The sequence below is a fragment of the Dromiciops gliroides genome, chromosome 3 (genome assembly GCF_019393635.1).
Source record: "Dromiciops gliroides isolate mDroGli1 chromosome 3, mDroGli1.pri, whole genome shotgun sequence".
NCBI classification, from domain to species: domain Eukaryota; kingdom Metazoa; phylum Chordata; class Mammalia; order Microbiotheria; family Microbiotheriidae; genus Dromiciops; species Dromiciops gliroides.
The window spans coordinates 509898647-509924127 of NC_057863.1; the positions used below are offsets into that span (position 1 = coordinate 509898647).

General features: G+C 37.4%; 1 protein-coding gene across 1 annotated transcript in view; it reads left to right on the forward strand.

Annotated features, from left to right (window-relative positions):
• Positions 1-25481, forward strand: part of LOC122747862 (protocadherin Fat 3-like) — a 773714-nt gene that overhangs the window by 355162 nt on the left and 393071 nt on the right. The window contains 1 exon segment of the mRNA XM_043993670.1: positions 4374-4688. Within this exon segment, the coding sequence (XP_043849605.1) occupies positions 4374-4688 (315 nt within the window).

Here is a 25481-nt window from a genome sequence, read left to right on the forward strand (position 1 = left end):
ATTACCAAATTGTTTTCATGATTACTGCTTTGTAATACAATTTGAAATCTCGTACTACTAGACTGTTTTCTTTCACATTTGTTTCATTATTTACCTTAATATTTTTGATCTTTTGTTCTTCCAGATGGATTTTGTTATCAATTTTTCTAGCTCTATAAAAGCATTCTTTGGTAGATTGATTGTTAAGGCACTGATTAAGTAAATTAACTTTGAAATTGCCATTTTTGTTATAATGACTAAAGAGACAAATTTATACGAATAAAAAACTTTCTCATTAAAATTTAAAACTTCAGGTGGAGGCTGGAGGATGGACCATTTGCTAAGCATGCTCTTTTAGGGAATTCTTGTTTGTATATGCATGGGACTTGATGGCTGCTGAGGTGTTTTCCAACTCTCAACTTCTGTGATTCTTTAATTCTATGATTTTGGCTGGAAAGCTCCTCAAGGCCCTTTCCAATGCCAGAATTTTATAATTCTCTGAAGTGAGAGGTGAAATATCAGATTATATGAAGATACACATTTGTGCACATCTCTGTGATGGCTAAAGAGGAAATAAACTTTGGTTGGGGGGAAAAAGACCCATTAGCAAATTCATGAAATATAATATTCTAATTCCAACTTCAGTTAGCATGCTATGACTGGAAGAATAAAAGCAGTTCATGGCTTGGCTTTTCTTTCCTAATTGATTACAAATAAAGACTGTTTCTTGGTTTTTTTCTATAACTGCTGTAGCTAGATGGCACAGTGGATAGAGAACTGGGCCTGGAGTGAGGGAGACCTGAGTTCAAGTCCAGCCTGGACACTTAACTCTGGGCAAATCATTTAATCTTTGCCTGCCTTGGTTTCTTTAACTGTAAAATTGGAATAGAGGAGTAACTACCTGCCAGGGTTGTTGAGAGGATCAAATGAGATAATATTTGTAAATTGCTTGGTATAATCCCTGGCACAAAGTAAGTACGTAATAAGTTCTTTTCCCATTTTCTTCCCCTGTTGTCAGTGTTTGTTGCTGCCATTTCTTTCAAGGTTTCTAGTAGGTTGGCTAGGTTGTAATATCCTGACTTCACTGAGCAAACAAGAGACACCCATTAAATATATTATTGATGGATGAGTTGGTCTCTGCTGCTCTTTCCCAGCATTCCCCAATAATGGTTCATCATTGAAAGGATGTACTTCAGAACTGGTCCTTAATAATATTTTTCCCCTGCTTGTAGTTTGTCTTATGTGGAGGTTACATGGAGAGCTTATTACTTGACTACCATTTACTAACCTCTTTTCTGCTTAATTCTATTTCATTAGAGCTGTGTTGTGGTCAACCTTGCATCTACTCTGGTAGGCCAGTAGTATTCCAGTGTCTTCTTGTCTTTTATTGTTCAAGGCTCATGTAGAAGACTGTCTATAAGCCCTACTCTGTATCCCTTCAGCTGTGTCTGGTGCATGATGTTCCATAGCTCCCCTTTCTCTCCACCCCCCTGCACCCAAACATACAGGCTGACTCAATTCAATAATAACTGATGATACATAGTAAACAAAGGCTCTGTCTCTGTAAAGTGAGAGGTGAAATATCAGATTATATAAACATATGCACTGCATATAACCTTTGTGAAAGCTAAAGAGCAGAGATATGCCTTGGTGGGAAAATAATGGAAAAAAAGCAGGAGTGTGTGGAATTTGACTGTTGGCTATAGCTAGCATTTTGTTTACTTATCCCCTCTTTCTGAGTTGCACAAACTCACAGACAGGCTTCATAAACTCAAATTAAAAGCATCTCAGATGACGTTGATCAGTTGTCTAATTTAGATAGCATTCATTTTCATGACCATTCCTTAAATTTTTTCATGACTTCCACCTCCAGTCGGAATAATCTGATGCATTTCAACGGGAGAAAATTCTTCTCTGTAATCATAATGCCCAAGAGAAGTACTTTTCTTTCCCTGACCATTCCCTTTTTGGCCTGAACTTTTTTAATATTTACTTCCCAGGCTGTTGTTTATTATATAGTATTTTCATTGTTGGCAGAGTAGCATTTTTATTCTGACTTAAGGCATTTTCTTCAAAGTTCAATACATGTTTCACCCATTTTTCTACATCAAGTCATTATGTAGCACATATTTCCAACAACAATAAAATAGTATTCTCTTGTGTCCTATAGCATATCCCTATTTAGTTTTTCCTTTGGTCAGTTGTATTTCAGTAGCAAGAACATTGGCTTTATGTTTCTTTAAATACAGGCTGGCTTCTGCTTAGATTTCTCATTAACTCCCTCCCTACCCCCAACTTTGGAGCTTAAATTTTCAATCTAATTGGGTTACAACCCCCTGAATAGTTTTGCTGTTCAGAATTGTAAGCACCTTTGAGGATACCAAAGGGGAACAATTTATCAGCTTAATTGTTTTTGGAGAAGTGCCCTCTTCCCCACATAGATGCTGTAGTTGGCATCTTGTTTATCCATAATCAACAGGCGGACTTATCAGCCTAATTCAGTCAAACTCCCTAGGAGGAAAAAAACAAAAGAGTCCAATAGCCATTTTGGAAGGCAAGCTCTTTCTCCTTTCACAGTGGAAGACTTTAAAACCTTCTGGACTCTGCCAGTCCAGCTTCTCACACAGCCAACAGAATAATTTAGAACCCTTGAGGCAGGAACCTAAACATTGTTCAGTTTTAGCTATATTCATGGAACCCCAGGCAGCTTTTCACCCTCTTAATATTTTGGGGAAGAGTTATTGGGGCGTCTGAGTACAAAATGTTTCCTTTAAAGCCTTTTTTTGTCTGGTTAAAACTTGTCAACAACAAATGGTAACGATTTTCTTAAACTTGTTAAAAATTGTTCCTAGTCAGTGAGTTTCTCTTAAAGCAGATAACAGTTCAGTGGAAATTCTTGGAAGGCTGTTAGTGATGGTGAGTCCAGCTCATTCTCAGAGCATGCTGGCCTTACTGCAGTTTAAAAACATCAGTTTTGTAAGAAATGATGAATAGATAATACCTTTCAACTTTTACCATTGGTATATGGAGCCATCAGGATTGCAGTTAAGATTTCTCATGTTACAGAACTGTCCTGTTTACTGATAAATAACCAGTAACAAAATTTTGAGGAATATAATCTGAAAATGTCACATAGCTTTTCATGCATTGTTTTTCTTTTTCATCTGGAAAAGGCCAGGGGGGAAATAAAAACAATATTCCTTATTTTTGTGCAGAAAGATGGGAGAAGAATTCTTTTGACAAAGCTTTATTATCTGGATAACTGTCAGTTTCTCAACTGTCTGTATTAATAGGAAATAAAAGCAACACAAATAGTTAAGAATTGCACCAAATACCTAAATTTCATTAAGGCTAATAATTTGAACCTATTTTCTGACTAAACTTTTTTGTTAGATCTCTGTCAAGATTTAAGTATTTGTCACTAGTGGAAAAGAGGGCAAGTTTGGGGAGTCAAGGGACCTGAACTTGAAACATTGCTCTGCCACTTATTACCAGAGTCATTCTTGGAGCCTCAGTTTATCATCTGTGACATAATGGGGTTAGAACAGATGCCTCTAGGTCTCTGGTCCTATGCCACACAGTAGTGAATTCACTTGTGGAGCCCCATTGGATTTTAGATCAATTCTAGGGGGAAATTTCCTCTCTGAGAATAGATAGGTTGTCACTTTCCAAGAGCCACACAGTAAGTTTTTGAGCAAAGTTGTTTTCAATATGAATATTGAATTCAGCCCCAAGAATAGCAGAGGATCATAGCTTAGAGCTCCAAAGGGCCCTTGGTAGTCAGTGAATCCAATGTCCTCATTTTGCATATGAGGAAAAGTATGGCCAAGAAAGCTTGTTATTTGATTGCTGTCACCCGGGTTGTAAGTGGCAAATCATGTTCATTTTCTAGTCTTCTGTTTCCTAACTATACAATAGGAGGATTGGGTACAATTCAATTCCACTCAACTAGGTAACATTTATTTATTCATTTATGTGATCTCTAAGCTCCTTATATCCCTAAATCATAATAAAATGGTCATTTCTCACATTTAAATAGCACTTATATACTATGTGCTTTGCATTTATTATCCCATTTGATCCTCATAACAATTAGGGGAGGTAGGTGCTATTATTTTCCCCATTTCATAAAGTAGAAAACTGAGACAAACAAATATTTAATGACTTACCCAAGGTCACATAGCTAGGAAGTGTCTGAGAACAAATTGGAACTCAGGTCTTCTTGACTCCAGGTGCAGTGCTCTATCCACTGGTCCACCTAGCTTCTAGATCCTGGGTTTTCTTAAAATGAATCAAACTTGAATTTGGATACTATGATTAAAATGATTACTTTGAATGATCTGTAGTAACTTGTGCATTGTTCTTGCTGTCTTTTTGTTTTTGTTTTTTGGCAGGGGTCATCTATACTGCAGACATTCTTGATCGAGAAACAACTGGGTCATACTGGCTGACTGTGTATGCCACTGATAGAGGTGTGGTCCCACTTTATTCTACTATTGAGGTCTACATTGAGATTGAAGATGTAAATGACAATGCTCCTTTGACCTCAGAGCCAATTTACTATCCTGTGGTAATGGAAAACTCTCCTAAGGATGTATCCGTCATTCAGATCCAGGCTGAGGATCCAGATTCCAGCTCCAATGAGAAGCTAACCTACAGGATTACAAGTGGAAATCCTCAGAACTTCTTTGTAATAAACATTAAAACTGGTAAGGAAACTTCTTTCTGTCCCCATTTGGTGAGCAGTAGAGCAGGAAAACCTATCTACCTGACAATTGTTATTTAGATTTATTTCTATTAATCCTCTGGTTATCACCATGTTCTTTTTCCCCAGGAAGTGTTTGGAAAAGGAGACCTTTCCTCTTGTCTTTTAAGTTGGTCTTAATCTCAGCTGACAAAGTCAAGTGAACTAATAGAATGGAGATCAGTCCTTTTAATTTAAAGCTCAGAGTTAGTGTCAGAATCATGCTGGTTAATAACAGCCAAAGTTTAGAAAGTCTGCTTCCCACTTTATTAGCTTGTTTAATGAGAAGTGGTACTTCATCCTTAGAGTCCATAGGCAAGATTGCCTGGTTACTTCTCTCTGAGCCAGATTCTCTAATGCTTAACTTTAATTAGGACTGTCCTATCCACTGAATCTTCATGGCGCAAATTCAGTGTGTGTGTGTGCATACGAGCCCTTTTACCTCTCAGTGCCATATTTGTAAATGTAACTACCCTTCAATATCTGTCATGAGGTAATAATACATAATAAACACAATTTACTAGAAAGATCAAGTCAGAGAATAGTCTTGCTATTTTAATGTTCTGCCAAACTGTGAATTAGCCAGATAAACTTTGTGTCACTACCCTTTGTTGAAAATATTTCAGAAATGTAATGGTTATTTTTTCTGTCATAATGAGTTCTGGGTAAGTAAGTGGATGTAATCAAAATTGACTTTGATGAGTGAGGCAGTAGTTGTGCCTAAGGATTATCATTCCAGACATCAGTGATTTTTGTATAGGATTGTAGACAGAGATACCGAGGTGTAGGAGACTGGGTTGACTGGGTACCGAACCTGAAGACATAGTGCACAAATGGTTATCAGCTTATTTCCTTTTGATTTGCATTTTTCTCCTTAAAGTGTGAGACAGAGAAGAAAACCAAGCTAAATGAGTGTTCTGGTTTGCTGGGTTTGAGTTAATCAAGCTTTTACTGTAATGTAAAGCAGATAATATTATTGTATTACAGATAGGTAAGTTAACATGAGATAGAGAACATGAGTTCAGTGTTCTTAATGAATGCTTTTGGAGTCCTCAGTTGATAATATTTCTCTTGCTTATAGGGTTTGCTTAAGTTGAAAAATTAAACTGTAGTCCATTATATATAGATATAGATATACACATATATGTATGTGTATATGTGTGAGTATGTGTGTGTATATGTGTATATATATAGTAAGGGGCTAAAATTCTAGCTATACTATCTAAAATGTAATGAGTGATCACCAATAAATTATAAACTTTAGCAAGAGTATTTAAGTATTTATTACAGAGCATTAGGGTCAGAGAGAAAGGTAAAAATCTAACTATTTCTAAGAGACCCCATCATCTGACCCACCATGGTGAGGTCAGGAACCAAAAAAAGACAGAACCCCCTCCACCAGCGTCTGCTTCCTACGTTATGTCCCCCTCCCAGAAATGGGAGGCTCCTCAAGTTGATTGGCTGGTAGCCTTGATAGACAGTACCCATGAGAAAACGTCCCTTCCTGACGCCAAAGAAAAGCCGCATGGCCTTTCCCTCAGAGGCCTTCTCCTCATGGCAGAGCTTTCCTACAGTGTCTCTAGCAGGTGGCATCATTCCAATCGTTACAGTCCCCCTTTGTTTCTTCAAGAAACTGGGTGTTTCCTTGATGAAATAGTCAAAAATAACAGAATATAATACCCTATGCTAACTAACAATATGTTAATAACAATATAGAAAAGGGAGAGAGAAAAGTTTTGTTCAGAGGGGCAGTCCCTCATGAACCGACGCTTTGATATTGACCTTGCAGAGGGAGGGCCTCTGCAGAGAATACATATTACAAATGGTGTACATAACAACAGAAATGAATGAAAATAAAACAAAACTGTTCATTTAAAGTCTTTGAAAGTCTTTTCTCAGATGGTTCTTCAGATGTTCTCTGGGTGTAGTCGTTGAATGGAAGTCTTTTCAGGGGTTGATGTGTAGATGCTGGTAATCAGACAGGAAAATTTCCTACAAAATTGAGCTTAACACAACTTTAAAACAGCTTTGTCAATAATCACATCAAACAATGAAAGTTCTCAAAAACATATCTAAGGGGGGCGGCCAGGTGGCGCAGTGGATAAAGCACCAGCCCTGGATTCAGGAGTACCTGAGTTCAAATCCGGCCTCAGACACTTGACACTTACTAGCTGTGTGACCCTGGGCAAGTCACTTAACCCCCATTGCCCCGCAAAAAAAAAATATATATATATATATATATCTAAGGGAATTCAGAATCTTAGTTGTTATACATGAAAAATATAATAAAACAAAAATTGAAATATTCTCTAAAACTTAATATTACTATAGTTCCCCCTTGTGGAGGATAAATTGAGAAAACAATTGCAGCAATATTAATTTTTAAAAATAATTTTTATCTTTGTTTCATCACTTTTTGCATCATTTGCCTAATTATCCTCATGCCATTATAAGAAATTTAAAAATCTAATATAATTGGTAACAGATGTCAAGGCCAAATTCAACACTGTATTTATCATGATACCTGAGATAATTATGGGAGTTACCATAAAAGAACAGAGAAATGATGGGATATGAGCATTACCACACTTGAGCAATATATATTATTGGCCATGCAGTATGCCAGGCTTAAAATAGGTGGATGGAATATACGTCCATGCCACTGAACATATTGGAGGAAACTGAGTCAGACTTAATCAGATGCATGGGATTAAAATGTCCATGGCATCAGGCATATAGGAGGCAGCATAGAAGCCAGATGTAGAATGAGATGGGTGGGATCAAAACTTCCAGCCATCTGTACAATATTGTGGGGGAAAAATATTAAACCAAGAGAAATCAACCTCAACATTTGTCAAAAGCTGTTCCCTTGGCTGTACCTTGACTTTATGCATGTCGCCCCTCATGTGACAGTTCAATGTCTGCTCTTGCATGTATTCTTCTGAATATATTGGATGGCATCTTGACCAACTGGCATCTGATAACTCAGAATGAAGGCAATTAATGTCTTAAATGATAAATTCCCATAATCCAAGTCTCATATGGATTTAAAAAGTGAGGATAATAAATGATCACAAAAATGTAAATGTACCTTGACTCAGAATATAATATACAATTATGCAATAATTTCAAATAATAACTTTTTTTACTAAGTATACAAATACTTTTGTGAAAAATCAGATCATATTTAAATACAAGTTAAAGCACAACACAATCACAAAGAAAACTTTTTTTAAAAAAAGAAAACTTTTACAAGTGTTCCCCAGGTTTTTTAAAAATATGCTTATCAAAAATAATACTTCTGAAATCAATTTACACTTGCCATGGCAACCAATTTGCCAGGGAAAAGCTTTATAGAGTTTAATCAAATAATCAGTTGAGAGAAATAACACAAACAAACAACTCAGAATATGGGAGCACAATACTCCCAGAATTAACATTGATTTATGAAATCAAAACCATCTTGCATTGTTTCAAAATTAGATAGATGAATGAGTGGAAGAAAATACACATGGAAGAATAAAACACAATGAAAATCAAACCAGGGAAATCTAAATGAATATGAACTTAACATAATAAAAGTATTACAAAATATAAAGTTGATCACATGACTATAAAAGCTTTTAAAAATATTCTCCTTTTTTTAAAAACTAAGTATAAAACACAATCTCAAAAGTGTGAAAATCTCTATGAAAATAAACCCATACAATTAATTTCAAAATGTAGATGTAATAGCATAGAAATCCTATGTAACCTCTGAACTGACATTATTGCTCTGGTTTTATTTTTTGTTTTTTGTTTTTTTGTTTTTGTTTTTGTGGGACAATGAGGGTTAAGGGACTTGCCCAGGGTCACACAGCTAATATGTGTCAAGTGTCTGAAGCTGGATTTGAACTCAGGTTCTCCTGAATCCAAGGTTGGTGCTTTATCAACTGTGCCACCTAGCTGCCTCCAACATTATTACTCTGAGTGAATTTAGAACACTTTTGATTCCGATATCTAAAATCCCCAACACTCATATCAATACCTTGCTGCTTACTTCTACATTTCTGCAAAATATGTCTTCTTGAAATATGATGATTGTCATTTTTAGTTAGCTTAAGTTTTTCTTCTTTAACCCCTCTATATTGTCTGTTGGTCCTTTCATAATATAAATACTTTATAAGGTTACTAATTAAAGACAGAAGCAGATTAGCAAAATTATGAACAAAACGAGCATATCTGGGATTTAAAGGGTTTTCTAAGGTCAAATCAAAATCACAGCCAGGCTGGAGAAGGGCTGAGGCTGGTAACTGAGTAGAAGCGGCAAATGTAAGTAGAGAAAGCTGGGCATGTGCATTAGATTTCTGGACTTCGCTGGCAGGAGGATCAGGGAGCTTGGCCATGGGAGGAGTAGAAGGTGGGGTCTGGAGAACAGGGGAGGGACCAGGGTAATTTGAATCAGACTTGATTTTAAACTCAAGCCTGGTTTCCCCTTCAGCCACTGCTAGGGGATTAAAGGCTTCTAAAGGTTGGGTTGTTGCCTCCAGGCATGCAAAATTAGAGAACCTCTTAGCATTAGAATTTGAAAAAAATGCAGGAGTCAGAGGTTTCTCTGAAAAGGCATGAAGTATATCTATATTCACTTGTGTGAGCACCTTGCTGGCCCTTCTAACAAAAATAAAAATAGAAAATCCACAAAACCAAAGTGTTAACACAATCTTATCCCCCATATTTCTGGTAAAACAGACTAAAATCAGAAATAGGGTAATTAGGGAATTTAAATAGAAAACAGCTCGTACTTCATCAGTACTTCGGGTTTAAAGGGACAGGGTAGGAGGAATTTCTTACACAACCGGAAGATCAGAAGATGGAGATTCAACTTTCCTCTTCATGGTCAGCCATCTGTAAGGGGCTAAAATTCTAGCTATACTTTCTAAAATCTAATGCGTGATCACCAATAAATTATAAGCTTTAGCAAGAGTATTTAAGTTTTTAAGTATTTATTACAGAGCATTAGAATCAGAGAGAAAGGTAAAAATCTAACTATTTCTAAGAGACCCCATCATCCAACCCACCATGGCAAGGTCAGGAACCAAAAGAGAGAGAGAGACCCCTCTGCCAGCATCCGCTTCCTACTTTGTGTCCTCCTCCCAGAAATTGAGGCTCCTCAAGTTGATTGGCTGGTAGCCTTGATAGACAGTACCCATGAGCAAACATCACTTCCTGATGCCAAAGAAAAGCTGCATGGCCTTCCCCTCCTTCTCCTCATGGTGGAGCTTTCCTATAGTACGTCTCCAGCAGGAGGTGGTGTCATTCTAATCATTACTATATATATATATTATAATTCTAATCATTAATATATATATATATATATATATATCAGTTTCTGTTACATTAAAGCAAACCCTCAGGATATTCCATATATCCTGGAATTTTGTTATCTTGAACATTGCTAATGATAAAGAAGATTGTTTCCTAGAGCCTGGAAAACTTTTTTATTTGTTCAATGACTAGCATCTATATTGTATACTGCTGACTCACCAAGGACACTCTCAGACTTTTGTGCTCCTGCCACCATTCAGTGATGTCTTCTTTAATGTTCATTGTCATTTGACTATTATACCAACCCTCTTGATCCTTATCATTATCATCTATAACTCACCCATTAATTATTCCCAAAGTTTCCTTCCCTTATTTCCTAGTCACTTGTTAATTATCTCCATGTAGCTGTCCTACCAGTATGGAAAAGTGAACATATCCAAAAGAAAATCTCTTTCATCCCTGGAATTGTTCCTCTTCCCACCCTCTGTACTCCTCTTCATGGAATGGAAAAGTGCTCTGCCATATTTCTTTTCTGCTAGACTTGTGATGTCAAAGTCATCTTTATGTCTTCCCTTCCCTTCACCCTACATGTTCTATCATTTACCAAATCTCAATGATGCTACTGTAGGGACCAAATTTTAATTGGGGAGTGTTAGCTATGTGGCTCGCCACAATATTGGGTCAAGGAAGGAGACTAACAGCCACTTTGAAAAACAGAACAGGGTTTATTAACAAGAACCAACTTAAAAACACAAGCAAGATTAGTAGAATTAAGGGAAAGGAAAAAAAAAGAATGGGGTAAGGGAAACAATACAACCTGAATCACACCACCACCCAGGGCTCAGCTGAACACACGGCTGTGTCCTGTCTCTTTCCAGCTCCAAGGCCAGAATGGCGAAACTCCTCCCTTCTCCTTCCCAGCAGACTCCAGGCTGTCCACACACAGCCCCAAGCTAATTGCCTGGCAGCCCTGACTGCCCTCACTGGGCTTCCAGTCATTAAAATTTTCCAGGCCCACGTAGGTGCTGGAGAGTGATGATGATGTAAGCTGCCAGTGCCATGGCGATGGCTACAACCACTGGGTGGAGCACCATGCCATTGCAGAGGTGCAGGGCCTGAGCCCCAGGCCAGTGAATGTGGTGGGGTTTTTTAATTCTAGGTAAAAGATGGGGTCAGGGGGCAGATATATGATGCAGTGGATAGAGTCAGGAGGACCTGAGTTCAAATCCGGCCTCAGACACTTAGCACTTACTAGCTTTGTGACTCTGGGCAAGTCACTTAACCCCAATTGCCTCACTAAAAAAAAAGAAGGATGGGGTCATAAAAACCTCAAATCACAATTCTTTACATCCCCCCTGTGTTTCATCAAAAAACATGGGGTGTTTCCTTGATGAAACAATAAATAAAAAAAAAGTAACAGAATATCATAACCTATGCTAACAAACAATATACTAATAACAATATAGGAAAGGGAAAATATATATTACAGATGATATATACAGTAACAGAAGGAAAAAACCAAAAATGTTCATTTAGAGTCCTTGAAATCTTGTCTTCATTGAGTTTTAAGATGCTATCAGGAGGACTGGAATGTGGTCTGGATTCTGGATTCTGGATACTTTTACTTCTTTAGCTGTTAAACTTCTGGATTTCCACTAATCTTTAGTATAGCATTGTCAATGATCAAATTAAACAGCGAGAGTTCTTTAAAATATAACTCTTATAGAACAAGTTTAAACTTGATACATACAGCACTATCTTCTTAATTTCTCTCAAATTCATCTCCTCTCTTCATCATCCATTACAGACATGTCAGGTTCAAGCTGCCATCTTTTCTCCCCTAGATTATTATAAAAGCCTCATAACTGACATTTCAGTGTTCTTTCTCATTGTCCTCCATCACACCACTACCCCAAGTAAACTCCCTGTTGCAATGCTATGATTATCTTGTGTCAGAAAATGTTAGTAAATAAAACATAAGCTTCTGATCCTGGAATTTAAACCCTGCACTAGTTTTCATCAACTTTTCTGGTCCTCCCCCATTGTCAGCTTTAAGGTAGTCTATATTCCGACCAAACTAGACTACTACATAGTACAATGTTTGTTCTTTGTCTTTATGCTTTTGTTCATACTGTCCTAAATGGGGTCTCCCCTCTCCAACTGTTACTGTCTTTTCTTCATCATCCAAATAGGCACTTTCCCCATGAACATTTCCCAGAATTCATCTCTTCCCCACCTCTAGGTGAAAGTGAACTCTCTTTACTCAAATTCTTCATAGGGTTTTGCGTGGATTTCCCTCCTTTGCATTTGCCTTAACTCTTCCTTATATCTTTCTTATTACTGCATATATATTTTTCCTCAATTATAATTTAGCCTCATTGAAAGTAGATACTATGTCATATCAAGCTTTACATCCCCAGTGGTTGTCACAGTAACTTTTACTTAGTATGTATTTCACAATTTTTTTTCAATTCAGCAGCTACTAAATTATATGGAGATTAGAGGCAGCTAGGTGGTACAGAGAAGGAAGTGGCAAACCACTCCAGTACCTTTGCTCAGAAAACCCCATGGACAGGATGGTCCACTGGGTTATGAAGAATTGGATAAGCCCCAATAACTGAACAACAACAACTTGATATAGCAGATAGAATGCTGGGCCAGGAGTCAAATTCAGCCCCCAACACTTACTAATTGCATAACCCTGAGCAAGTCACTTAGCTTTTCTGGTTGCCTTATTATTGGGTAACAATAGTACCTAACTCCAGAGTGATTGTGAGGAGCAAATGAGATAATAATTGTAAAGTGCTAAACATAGTACCTGGAGCATAGTAAGTACTATATAAAGATTAGATGTTATTGTTGCTGTTCTTATTGATTTTCATTGCAATAGTGTTAAAGCAATAATTTGCCTGTATTTTGTCATAAAATAAGTACTCACCTTCTAGTGCTTCTTAATATGATTTGCATTTATATTTCTATTCTTATTGTATGTACATATATATGAATATATTGTACTCCTTAATAGACTATAAGCTCCTTGTGAAAAGGGATGGTTTCATTTTTGGCTTTATATCCCTAACACCTAGCACTGTGCTTGTATTCTAGGTTGAAGATGCTGCACGAATAAGGGACAAACTGGTAGCTTTCATGGCCTCTTTTAATGTCAGGAATCCCCCCTTGAGGTACAGATATCACCTAGGTTAATATCCCTTTGACTGTTCTGAAAAACAAAGGAAAAAACAAAACAAAAATGAACCACACAACCCATCCTCATATTATTGAGCATCATTGGAAATGTGAGAAATGAGGAAGCAACCTGGCCACTTTGGAATATACCAAAAATGAATTGCTTTCCAGGAAGAAGGAGCAGGGTATAAATCATGGAATCATGGAAACTCAAAATTGAAATAAAGTTTAGAGGCCACCAGTTCATCCCTGCCTTAAAGGCCCCTCAATACAAGAGCCAACATGTGGTCATGGGTCACTCTACTCCATAATGCCTGATCTTCCATGAGATTGGAAATACAGCTATATTTCCAAAGATGCCACAATCTTCTTGCCCCAGTTTCTTGTATGTGGTGCTCTCAGTTCCTTACCCTGTACTCGGTCAGAGGAGACTAGCCCACATGAATAAAAAGAAATTTCAAACTTCAAAATTTGGGTTGGAGGTGGAAAATAACTCATACTAATCTGAGTTATTGAGAACATGGAAAAAGTGCAAAATCAAATAGTTGCCCTTCGGGTGGAGATGGAATGCTCCTTTTTGAAAGCCTTTCAAGCCTCATAGACAAGTTTTTATAAAATCATCTGACAGCAAATATTTATTACTCCTGTGTGCGAAGCACTGTCCTAACTTAAATATTAAGCACTAAACTAAACTTAATAGCTAACATTTAGATGGCATTTCAAGCTTTGCAAAAGGCTTTAGAATTATCTCATTTAATCCTCACAACAATCCTGGGAGATAGGTACTGTTATTACTCCCATTTTGTAGATAAGTGAACCAAGGTAGACAGGTTACAGGACTTCCTCACGGTCACACGGTGAGGGAATATCTGAGCCTGGATTTGAATTCAGGTCTTCTTTTTTGTTTTTTGCAGGGTAATGGGGGTTAAGTGACTTGCCCAGGGTCACACAGCTAGTAAGTGTCAAGTGTCTGAGGCCGAATTTGAACTCAGGTACTCCTGAATCCAGGGCCGGTGCTTTATCCACTGCGCCACCTAGCTGCCCCTGAACTCAGGTCTTCTTGACTCCAGGTCCATTCCTCTACTTGCTGAGCCCCTTAGAACTTTGGCCTCTGATGGATTGTAAAAATCTATGTTCCCATGATCCAAGACAATTTCAAAGAAGTAATGATGGAAAATGCCACATCCAGAAAAAAAGAACTTTGGATTCTGAATGCAGATTGAACCATACTGTTTCTACTTTTTTTTTCTTTTTTGAGTTTTTCCCTTTTGTTCTGATTCTTCTTTCACAACATGACCAATGCAGAAATATGTTTAATATGATTGTACATATATAACCTATATCAGATTGCTTTCTGTCTTGGGGAGGGGAGAGGCAAGGGAGGGAGGGAGAAAAATTTGGAGCTAAAAGTCTTAAGAAAACAAATGTTGAAAACTATCTTTACAATGTAACTGGAAAATAATAAAATACTTTTATGATAAAATACTTTTTATGATAAAAAATAATCTATGCTTCCTTCTTTGTTACTTTAATGAATTTTTAATCTCATTGGTGAGGGTTCTCTTTTTCCTGTTATGGTGCAAACCTTTCCATCCATACTTTAGTAGATCACCATCAAGACTTGCATATCTTAGGAAATTCTGTCCAGAACTTTATTCAATGCTGTGAGTCTTTCCTCTGTTTATTTTAAAATTTTGTGGGTATTAGTACAGATTCTAAGTGGTCCACCTCGTATCTCTCACAGTGTTGCTACAGAGTTGGCCCACTTCCTTTTCTCATCAGTCATTCAACAATCATTTTAGTAATCATCTGTGTGTCATGCATTGCGGTGGGGATACAAAGACAAAAATGAAATAAAACTTGTTGCCTTTAAAGGGCTTATGTTTTACTGGGGAAGATACAGAAAAATAATACTTCTGTGATTCTCTGAAATATGGAGTCCATATCCAAATGAATGCAAGGTAATTTTGGGAGGGCAGCGGTCCAGTAGCTAGGTGGATCAAGAAACACCTGAAGTAGAAGGTCAGTCCATCAACAACTAGCATTTATTAAATACCTGCTATGTAGCAGACACCACACAAAGTCCTCAGTTTACAGCCAGATCTCCCAATTAGTCTGAATAATGAATCCCCTGAAGTGATCGCATTATTCAAATTCACACTGTGTATTTCCATTGGACTGGAACCAGTTTCTATATTTTCCATAATGATAACTTTAAAAAGTACTTTTTTTTTTTAGTGAGGCAATTGGGGTTAAGTGACTTGCCCAGGGTCACACAGCTAGTAAGTGTTAAGTGTCTGAGGCCAGATTTGAACCCAGGTACTCCTGACTCCAGGGCCGGTGATCTATCCACTGCGCCACCTAGCCACCCCTAAAAAGTACATATTTTAATAGATGTAATCACGCTAGCGGATTCATTATTCACATTAATCAGCTCTACAAAGAAAGGCCATAGACAGTCCCTGATCTCAGGGATCTTACTTACTCTTCTAATTGGGTTTAGAAGGTGGTGCTTGAACTGAATCCTGAAGGGAACGAGGTTTTTCAGTCAGAGGTGGTAAGGAAGGACTGTGTTCTAGGCCTGGAAGAGAGCCAATGCAAAGACAAGAGAGTCAATGCAAAAATAAGAGAGTCAATGCAAAGACAAGAAAGCCAATATGAAGGTAAGTAAAGATGGAGTGACATGAGTAAGGAAAAGGAAGAAGGCAAGTCAGGCTGAACTAGAGATGTTGGGAACAGGTGGCACATGTGTATACTATTCTGGAACTGTTAAATCATATATGTTCTTGAGGGTATCTTCTCCTCTGTATGAACAAATCAGGCAACCCATGAAACATTCTGCTCTTTAAACAAATTATCTAATGTGAATTCTGTCACGTTGGGCAAGTCACTTTGTGACATATGTCCTCCCTTTATTTGTTAAAAGAAGGAAGAGGTTGCTCCCAATTATACATCTCAAATTCTCCAATCACTAATCTAAAAAGTCAGCTGTTTCAGTTGTGAATGACTCTTTGTGACCCTTTTTGGGGTTTTCTTGGCAGAAATACTGAAGTGGTTTGCCAATTCCTTTTTTTTAAAGTTCATTTTACAGATGAGGAAACTAAGGCAATCAGAGTTAAGTGACTTGCCCGGCGTCACTCAGCTAGTAAGTGTCTGATGTAGGATTTGAACCCAGGAAGATGATTCTTCCTGACTCTAGACCCCATACTCTATCCACTGTGCCACCTAGTTGCCCCTATTCTAAAAGTGATGTGAAATACCAGTGGTCCTGAAGGGCTTGAAGATTCTTAGTGCCAGTGTTACCATGAATGGTGATCTCATTCTGTCTTTTTCTTAAACACTTAAAGAGACACCTAGGGGAGTGAGAGAAGCTAAACCTTGCAAGCTAATTTGAGAACGTGTGTTTCAGAAAAATTTCATTCTGCATGTCAGTCCCATGTACAATAGAGTAGGTCAGATTGCTCTGGCGACCTGCAAATGTGACAGCAAATCTGAGGAAGCTTGCATTGCTGAATCCCTACTAGAGTCCTGGGGATCTAAAAGTTGAGCTGCTTGCATTTATAGTCTATATTTTGTAAGCCCCAGGTAAAGATCCATTAGCAAACTTCACAATCTCACTTGAAGCTTTATTTTGGACACTGTTTTTCCCACTGAAGTAATTTGTCTAAAATAATTTCACAAATACAACACTTTTTGGTAATGAATACAAGGATTTAGCTACCCAGCATATTTAGTAAGGATTTATGCTTTTGTTCCCCCAAACCCCCCCCCAAATTGGGTGTTAACTCCAGGAAGCCAATTTTTCATTTTTTTCCTACTGTTGTAGAACAAAAATGTATAGTTCTTTGCACAATGCTAGATAATAAATAAAGATTAAAATGTTGAATGCAAAGACTGTCAAAACTTTATCCTACAATTTGTAGTATATAACAGATGTCCTAGGCAGGAGTAGACTTCCCCCTCCCTTATAAATTACTGTTTTATACCTAAAGGCAGTATTTTTTTTTTTAACTCAGATTGTTAACGTAATGACATGGAAATTTTCGTTGTAAAACTATGTAAAATTTCTCTCTCCTGCTGTTCCCTTCCCTCTTTCTTCATCTCCTTTCCCTTTATCTCCCTCTTCTCCTACCAAAAAAACTGCTTAGGCTTCTAAGATCTATTCTAGGCCAACATAATTATTTCCATGCTTAGCAGGTGAATTACATCTATGCGGCATTCCCTCCTCCCCCAGGCCCATGCCTACTTGACTTGGTTAGTAATGGAGGAATAACCTTGTGATCTGAGAGGAAGGATAAATTTCAAGGAGCTGTTTCTCACTTGTTTAAAGGATTGCCAGGAGACTGACTATCCCTCTCTGGTGAAGAAAACTTAGCCTCTCTTTGGTCAGCCAGGCTGAACTGAATAACTGATAGAGGAGAGAGAGGCCAGCACCTTGGGGTTTGGAATAGCTGCTTAATTAATGTCCATAGCAATTGCATCACAGGCGATTTTTTAAAAATAGACGTGTCTTATGAAGAAAAGATATAGGGAAAAGAGCATTTTTTCCTTCTTCAAGATAATGCTACCTAGTATACATCTAGTATTTTGTATATCTTATGTGGTCATGAATGCATATATATGTGTCTATGTATGTATGTGTGTGTGTGTGTGTATGGGGGTGATCATATCCAACCAAATCCTTGATTTCTTCAGGGTAGGAGAACTCCTGGTGTAAAAAAGTCCCTCTACCAGTGGAGTTAGGCAATTTGTCTGCATCTCATTGTCTTAGATAATTTTCTGGGGAAACAGAGATGAAATGACTTGCTCTTGGTTTGTTATTCAGTATGTCAGGGGCAGGGATTTGAAAATAGGTCTTCCTGAATCCAGGATGGGTCATCCCACACTATTTCTCTATGTAATAATAACAATAATAACTTACTATTTCATATTATACTTTTATATAATACTTCATAATATAACTAGCTCATATAATCCTTTATAATTACAAAGTACTTAATATACATTATCTTGTTTGATTCTCACCCTATGAAATAGATATTTTACCTCCATTTTACAGTTGAGAGAACTGAGCTTCAGAGATATTCGAAACACTGAGCTTTTTAAGTGATGAGGTAGGTGTACACATGAGTGACAATTAAATCCAGTACTCCCATCACAAAATTCCATTGGTTTTTTAAATATCAGAGATTAAGAACAAATTTGGGGAAGTGTAAGTTGCTTTGAGAAAAGTCTTTTCTTTTTTTAAAATCATAAAATTGTTTTTATTATTTTTCAGTTACATGTAAAGATAATTTTCAACATTTGTGTCCATAAGATTTTTAGTTCCAAATTTTTCTCCCTCCCTCCCTTGCCTCTCCCCTCCCCAAGACAGAAAGCAATCTGATATAGGTTATATATGTACAATCACATTAAACATATTTCTGCATTAGTCATGTGGTGAAAGAAGAATCAGAACAAAAGGGAAACACCTCAAAAAAGAAAAACACAAACAAAAACAAAAGTAGAAACAGTCTGGTTCAATCTGCATTCCGAATCCACAGTTCTTTTTTCTGGATGTGGAGAACATTTTCCTCAATGAGTTCTTTGGAATTGTCTTAGATCATTGTATTGCTTGGAAGAGTTGATCATCATACAATGTTGCTGTTATTGTGTACAATATTGAGCAAAGTCTTTTCAATGAGAAACAGGCTCATTTCCAGGTTTATTTTTAATTGTTTTTAGTTGTGTTTGATTCTACTTGACTTCTTTGGGGGGGGGGGGTTCCTTGGCAGAGGTGTTGGAATGGTCTGCCATTTCCTTCTCCATTTTACAGATGAGGAAACTGAGGCAAACAGGTTAAGTGGCTTGCCCAGGGTAACACAGCTATTAAAAAGTGTCTTTAGGCTGTATTTAAACTCAGGTTTTTCCTGATTCCAGGGCCAGCGCTTTATCCACTGTGCCACTTGCTTATTTCCAGGTACTATAAAGTGAATTAAAAATAAACTCAAGTAGATATCTGTTTTTTAATTAACATAGTAGTTGAATAAATGAATGGGGGGAGGAGAGGGACACAACTATCAATCACTATGTGCCAAGCACTTGCTAAATGTTAGAAATACAAAAAATAAATAAATGAATGAATGAATGAATGGATCGATCGATAGATGGATGGATGGATGGATAGATGAATGAATGAATGAATGAATGAATGAATGAATGAATGAATGAATGAATGAATGAATGAATATTAGGAATACAAATCTAAAAGTAGGGCTATTCTGGCCCTCAAGAACATACATCCTAATCAGAGGAGACAACACATCAGAGACAGATGGCCAAGGAAGGATCTTTTGGTCAGGGAAGTCTCCATGTGAGTGAAATGAACGATAGAGCAGTCACATGATATACCTTTTCTAGAGGGCATGGTAGAAAAAAGGGAAAAATCCTTTTTGGCAAGAAAAATATCCCAGGTTCCAGTGTGGGAATTGGAGCTCAGTGGCTGTGTTGCTCATGAGCATGATCCCTGGGGGTGCATTTTTGTGGGTGGAGCAGCAACAGTTCTGATATGATTATTTTAAGTGGGTGGAAACAGTCTGATTTGTAAGTAAGCTGAATGCTACCCATTAAAATTGTGTTTATGCTATTAATTTGCTTAGAAAACATTTTTCCCCTTAGGTAGCAAAAAGATAAACTTTTAAGTTATGCTTCAATTATCATGAATTACAAGTCAGGAAGATGACATTAATTAATTTTTACGTGTCCACATGGGGTCCCTTATTCAGTCTGTTATTATTATTATTTTTTTTTGCTTCTCTTTGCCTTGGTTGAGCTCTTCCTAGCATGCATCTAAATTGCTCTAAATAGGTAGAAATGGGCATTAGATGATAAGTTGATATCTGTAAGTATAGGCACAAAGCAGATAATGGAGCACATGAGTAAGAATCAAACAGTAAATCACCCTTTAGCTCTTTCAGCTATGAAAGGAGGCCTTGTCCTATAGACCACTAAATTGTTCATTTAATCCAGTGAGTCCAATAGAACAAATCAGACTCATGCAGATTTATCACATTGGGTTATTTAAATTCAGCATTGACCTTTGCATCCATGTGAATGCATTCTCAATGAGAAAGGGACAAAAGGTATCTTTTTTTTTCCCCTGCACTGTGATTATGGTCACGGGAGGGCGACGTATTTTCACGCTTCATCATTTCGCAGTTGTGTGTTCTCACAGTGATCTGAAGTGTGCAGAGCCTGGCTATTGAGGGACAGAATTGTTTTTCTTGTGAAGGGAATGTCAACTCTATTGTCATGTAGTCTTTTTCCCTTTCTATTTCCATGATCATTTAAAAAAACAATACTCCTAAATCTGTGGAATAGGTGTCAATTCAATGGACGTTTCTTCAACAGTAAAATGGGGATAATCACAGCACCTATCTTACAGAGTTGTGAGGATCAAATGAGATAATAATAATATTTGAGGGCAGCTAGGTGGCACAGTGGATAAAACACTAGCCCTGGATACAGGAGGACCTAAGTTCAGATACTTGACCCTTAATAGCTGTGTGACCCTAGTCAAGTCACTTAACCCTCATTGCCCCTCAAAATAAAACAAAACAAATAATAATATTTGGAGAGTGCTTACTTAGCACAGTGCCTAGCACATTATAGACACCTAATAAATAGTTGTTCCCTTCCCCTACATTGTACCAGGTCCTGGTGATACAAGGGCAGGAAGGTTTTCATTATGTGTATAGTGTTTGCCTAGGCCCTTTACCCTAAGAACCTTACTCCTACAGGAAGAAACAATACATATACAAATAAACTAAAAAATACAAAGTATAAAATAATTTAGAGAGAGGAAAAAGAAAGCATTAAATACAGGAATAGGAAAAGACCTATATTTGGAGGTGGCACTCAAAATGAAACTTGAAGGGAGAGGAAGAACATTCTAGGCCAGGGGGTAGCCCATATAAAGGTCCAGGTGTGGGAAATGGAATATCATGTACACAAAACAGTATATAGAAAAGTCTGACCAATAGCGCAGTTTGGTTGGAACATGGAGTGAATGGGGAAAGGGAGTGGGGATACTGTGAAGTTAGTCTGCAGAGATAGGTTGGATTCAAATTGTATAGTGCTATCATTGCTGAACAAATGAGTTTATATTTTATGCTAGAAGCAATGGAGAGCCAATAAAGTTTCTTTAGCAGAGGAGTGACATTATTTCAATACTTCTTCAGTCTGAAACAGTGTCTTATACACAGTAAGTTTCAATGGCATTGGTGCTGGTGATAAAGGTAACAGCAACAAAAATTAATAATTCTTAAGTATTTAAGAGAGTTTTTATTTTATTTGTGTGGATACTCCTTCTATCAACACATATTTCTATCCTGTGTCTTAGGTGGTGTATTGACAAGGAACTGTAGTTTAAAACACACACACACACACACACACACACACACACACACACACACCCCTCTCTTTTTTTTTCTTCATTATCCTGTGTTCAACTTTTTGGCAATGATTTTTTTTTTCTGAATGACCTATATTTTGGTCACTATGTCCAACATCTTAATTTTGGAAATGAGAAAACTGTCTCAAATAGGTCACAGAAGTAAGTGATGGAGCCAAAGTTGGAACTCAGTCTGTTTCCAAAACAATGGCTCACCTGGTAATCTGTTGATAGTCCAGAGGGGAGTCTCTATGTGCAGCCTTTCTATCTTGTTAGAAGACCTCATGAGCAAAGAGAACCCAGGTATACCTCAGCTCTATAACAATGCACCAGAGTAGGCCCTCAATGGGAAAATAATTAAAATAATGTCTAACATTATATTAGTCTAGTTTTACAGGACTTTATAGGTACAAATGTATTACATCTATAATTTCTTTGATGCTCATTTAAGCCATTCAACAATCCTATGTAGTGAAATGCAATGAAAATATTCTGTTTGTATTTGAAGAAACTTAGACTAGTGACTTATCCAAGGCCATGCCGCTAGTAAATTGTAATGGAACTTGGACTTACATTCATGTCTGGGGACTCCTAGCCTTGTGCTCCCTCTTATATCTTGTCAAGGAAATTAAGAAACTAAAAGTTATTTTTGCATATTTCTTTAATAGCTTTTCATTTTTCTCAGTAAAATACTTTTTAGGAAAATGTAAAAAAAATTCTACAGAAACAGCATCAAACAGAGTGAATGTGGACAGAAATTATTTTATACTCAGCCCTGAGTGTGTAGGGAGAATTTGGCTCAAGATAAAATTCCCATCTGACCCAGTTTTGCACAGTGCTTTCCAGGAAACAACATGAGGAAATTATTATTATTCTCAATTGTAACTCTCCCCTCAGCTACTTAGGCCAATCTATATTCAGTTACTATTTGAGGCCAGCATGCTGAAGGGTAAATGTTTGGATTATTCCTTCCCTAGAATCAACAAAAGTGAAATTCACACATTTTTATAGTGTGTATCACTCTTTAATTTATTCATTCAATAGCCATTTAGAAAGCATACAGCATCCACCCTGTACAAATCGCTGCCTTCATTTTTATTATTTCACTTTCAGAGCTTTGGCACCACCAGTTAAACATTGATGTCTATTTTTACTCCTCTTGAGAGGAGGTAGAGATTCACAGGTGATTGCACTATAGAACATCTGAATAGATCTTCAGTATGGATACCTCAGTGTTTTAAAATCACTGTCCTCCAATACTGTACAATTAGCACTGTGCTAGGTGTTGAGGATATGAAGATAAAAAATGAAATATCCTTTGTCCTCAAAACACTTAAAATCTTTTAACAAAATATTAGGGGGGGCAGAGCCAAGATGGTGGAGGAAAGGCAGTAAGAGCTTGGGGCTCCTAACACGATCACTCAAAAAAACTCCAAATAATGCCATAGAACAATTCCTGGAGGAGCAGAACCCACAAAAGGACAGACTGATACCATTTTCTATGCAAAGATGGCTTAGAAGTTTGACAGGAGGGGTCTGCTGTACCAGGGTGGGAGTAGAGCCCAACCCTGCAGTCCTGCTGATGCAGATCTAGCCCCAGGCAGGCTACAACAGATAAATTTACCCCCAGAGCCTCTGAAATGCCTGCAACACCTGTGTCTTAGGGTAGCTAAGGTCTGGTGAGAGGGTCCAGCGGTTGGCCGAGGGAGACTATAGGGGTCTCTACTGGAGCTAAGAGGGAATTTGGTTGTTCTACCCTAGCTGCTGGGAACCAAGAAGCAATCTTGAGTGGCAGGCCCAGGTGGGGGAGGGGTACAGACTCCCCAGAGCTATCAACCCAGAGAAAAACAAAATTTTGTGTCCTGATTGAAGAACAATTAGGCTTGGGGTTATTTACAGACCAGAGCACAAGCCAAGCAAGTGAAGAACCTGCCACTCCTTAAATTGTACCAACTTGGGACTCCTGAAGTGCAACCTGGAAGCAATGCCCCACTTTAAGAAGGAGTTAAAAGTCAAGAAATAGGCAGGCAAGATGAGCAGACAGAGAAAAAATGTGGACCATAGAAAGTTTCTTTAGTGACAAGGAATATCAAAGTGAACCCTCAGAAGAAGATAGCAATGTCAGGGCTCCTACATCCAAAGCTTCCAAGAAAAAAATGAATTGGTCTCGGGCCACAGAGGTGCTCAAAAAGGACTTTGAAGATAAAGTAAGAAAGGTAGAGCAAAATATTATGTCCCAGGACTACCAAAGCATGCATATACACCTTCAACCTAACTTCTGAATTAGTCTGAAAGGGAGAAAAGAAAGCCCCCCAAATCCTAGAGAAAACACTTATAATAAGTCTAGAAATCTCATCTTTTTTTTTTTTTTTTTTTTTTTTTTTGGGGGGCAATGGGGATTGAGTGACTTGCCCAGGGTCACACAGGTAGTAAGTGTCAAGTGCCTAAGGCTGGATTTGAACTCAGGTACTCCTGAATCCAAGACCAATGCCTTATCCACTGCGCCACCTAGCTGCCCCTTATCTGTTTTTGATAAGAATTATTCTCTATCCTAGCTGTTCTCAAAATTTTGTCTCAGTACTCCTTTACACCCTTTAAAATTATTGAAAATAGCAGAGTTTTTGTTTATGTGAGTAGGTATATGTAGATTGAAAATCTTGAAATATCCATGAATGTTTACCTGTATTTAGGAACTAAAACTGACACATTTTAAAATATATATATATATAATTCCATTCAGAATTACAGTAATAAACTCATTACATGTTAATTTAAGTAATACATTTTGGTAAAAAATAACCATATATTCCAAAAAAATCAAAAACAGTGAGAAAATGCATTGTTTTACATATTCTGCAAATCTTGTTGACTTAATAGAAGATAGCTAGATTCATTGTGATACATTGTTTTGGTTGAAGTAGATGAAGAAAATCTGGCCTCATCTAGGTATGTAGTCGAAAAAGGGAAACTTAATGAACAAATAATGTCTTGGCATTATTTTATTTATTTATTTTTTTAGTAAGGCAATTGGGGTTAATTGACTTGCCCAGGGTCACACAGCTAGTAAGTGTTAAGTGTCTGAGGCCAGATTTGAACTCAGGTACTACTGAATCCAGGGCCAGTGCTCTATCCACTGCACCATCTAGCTGCCCCTTGGCATTATTTTAAAAATAATTTTTACCCCTTGAAAGGGACTTAGGAGTTCTCCAGGGATCTATGGAACACATTTTGAGAATCATTGGTATATCCATCTTTCTTCCAGTCTTTATTTATGCAATTATTATTATTATTTTTGGTGAGGCAATTAGGGTTTCAGTTCTTTTCAAATTTTCTAGACTGTATTACTAAAGAGCATGTAGAAAGGGAAACAGCACTTAATACTTAATCTCATTTCCTTTTTAGACAAGGTTATAAAAATGGTAAATCACAGAATTGACACAGATAAAGCATATGTAGATTATAAAAAAGCATCCACAGGGGGCAGCTAGGTGGTGCAGTGGATCAAGCACTGGCCCCTGGATTCAGAAAGACCTGAGTTCAAATCCGGCATCAGACACTTGACACTTACTAGCTGTGTGACCCTGGGCAAGTCACTTAACCCTCACTGCCCCAAAAAAAAAAAAAAAAAAAAGAATAAACGGCTTTTAGAAAAGCGCCACCTAGCTGCCCCTATGCAATTAATTTTTGAATGGAAATTTAGGGCTTTAATATGTATTCCTACTAAAAATCTGTTTCATTAGACAGAGTCTATCATCCCAGCTTGTGGAGATGTTTATTTAGAGTCTAATTCTTCTGCATAAGATAGTTGCTATTCCATTGTATTTTCTCCCAATTTAT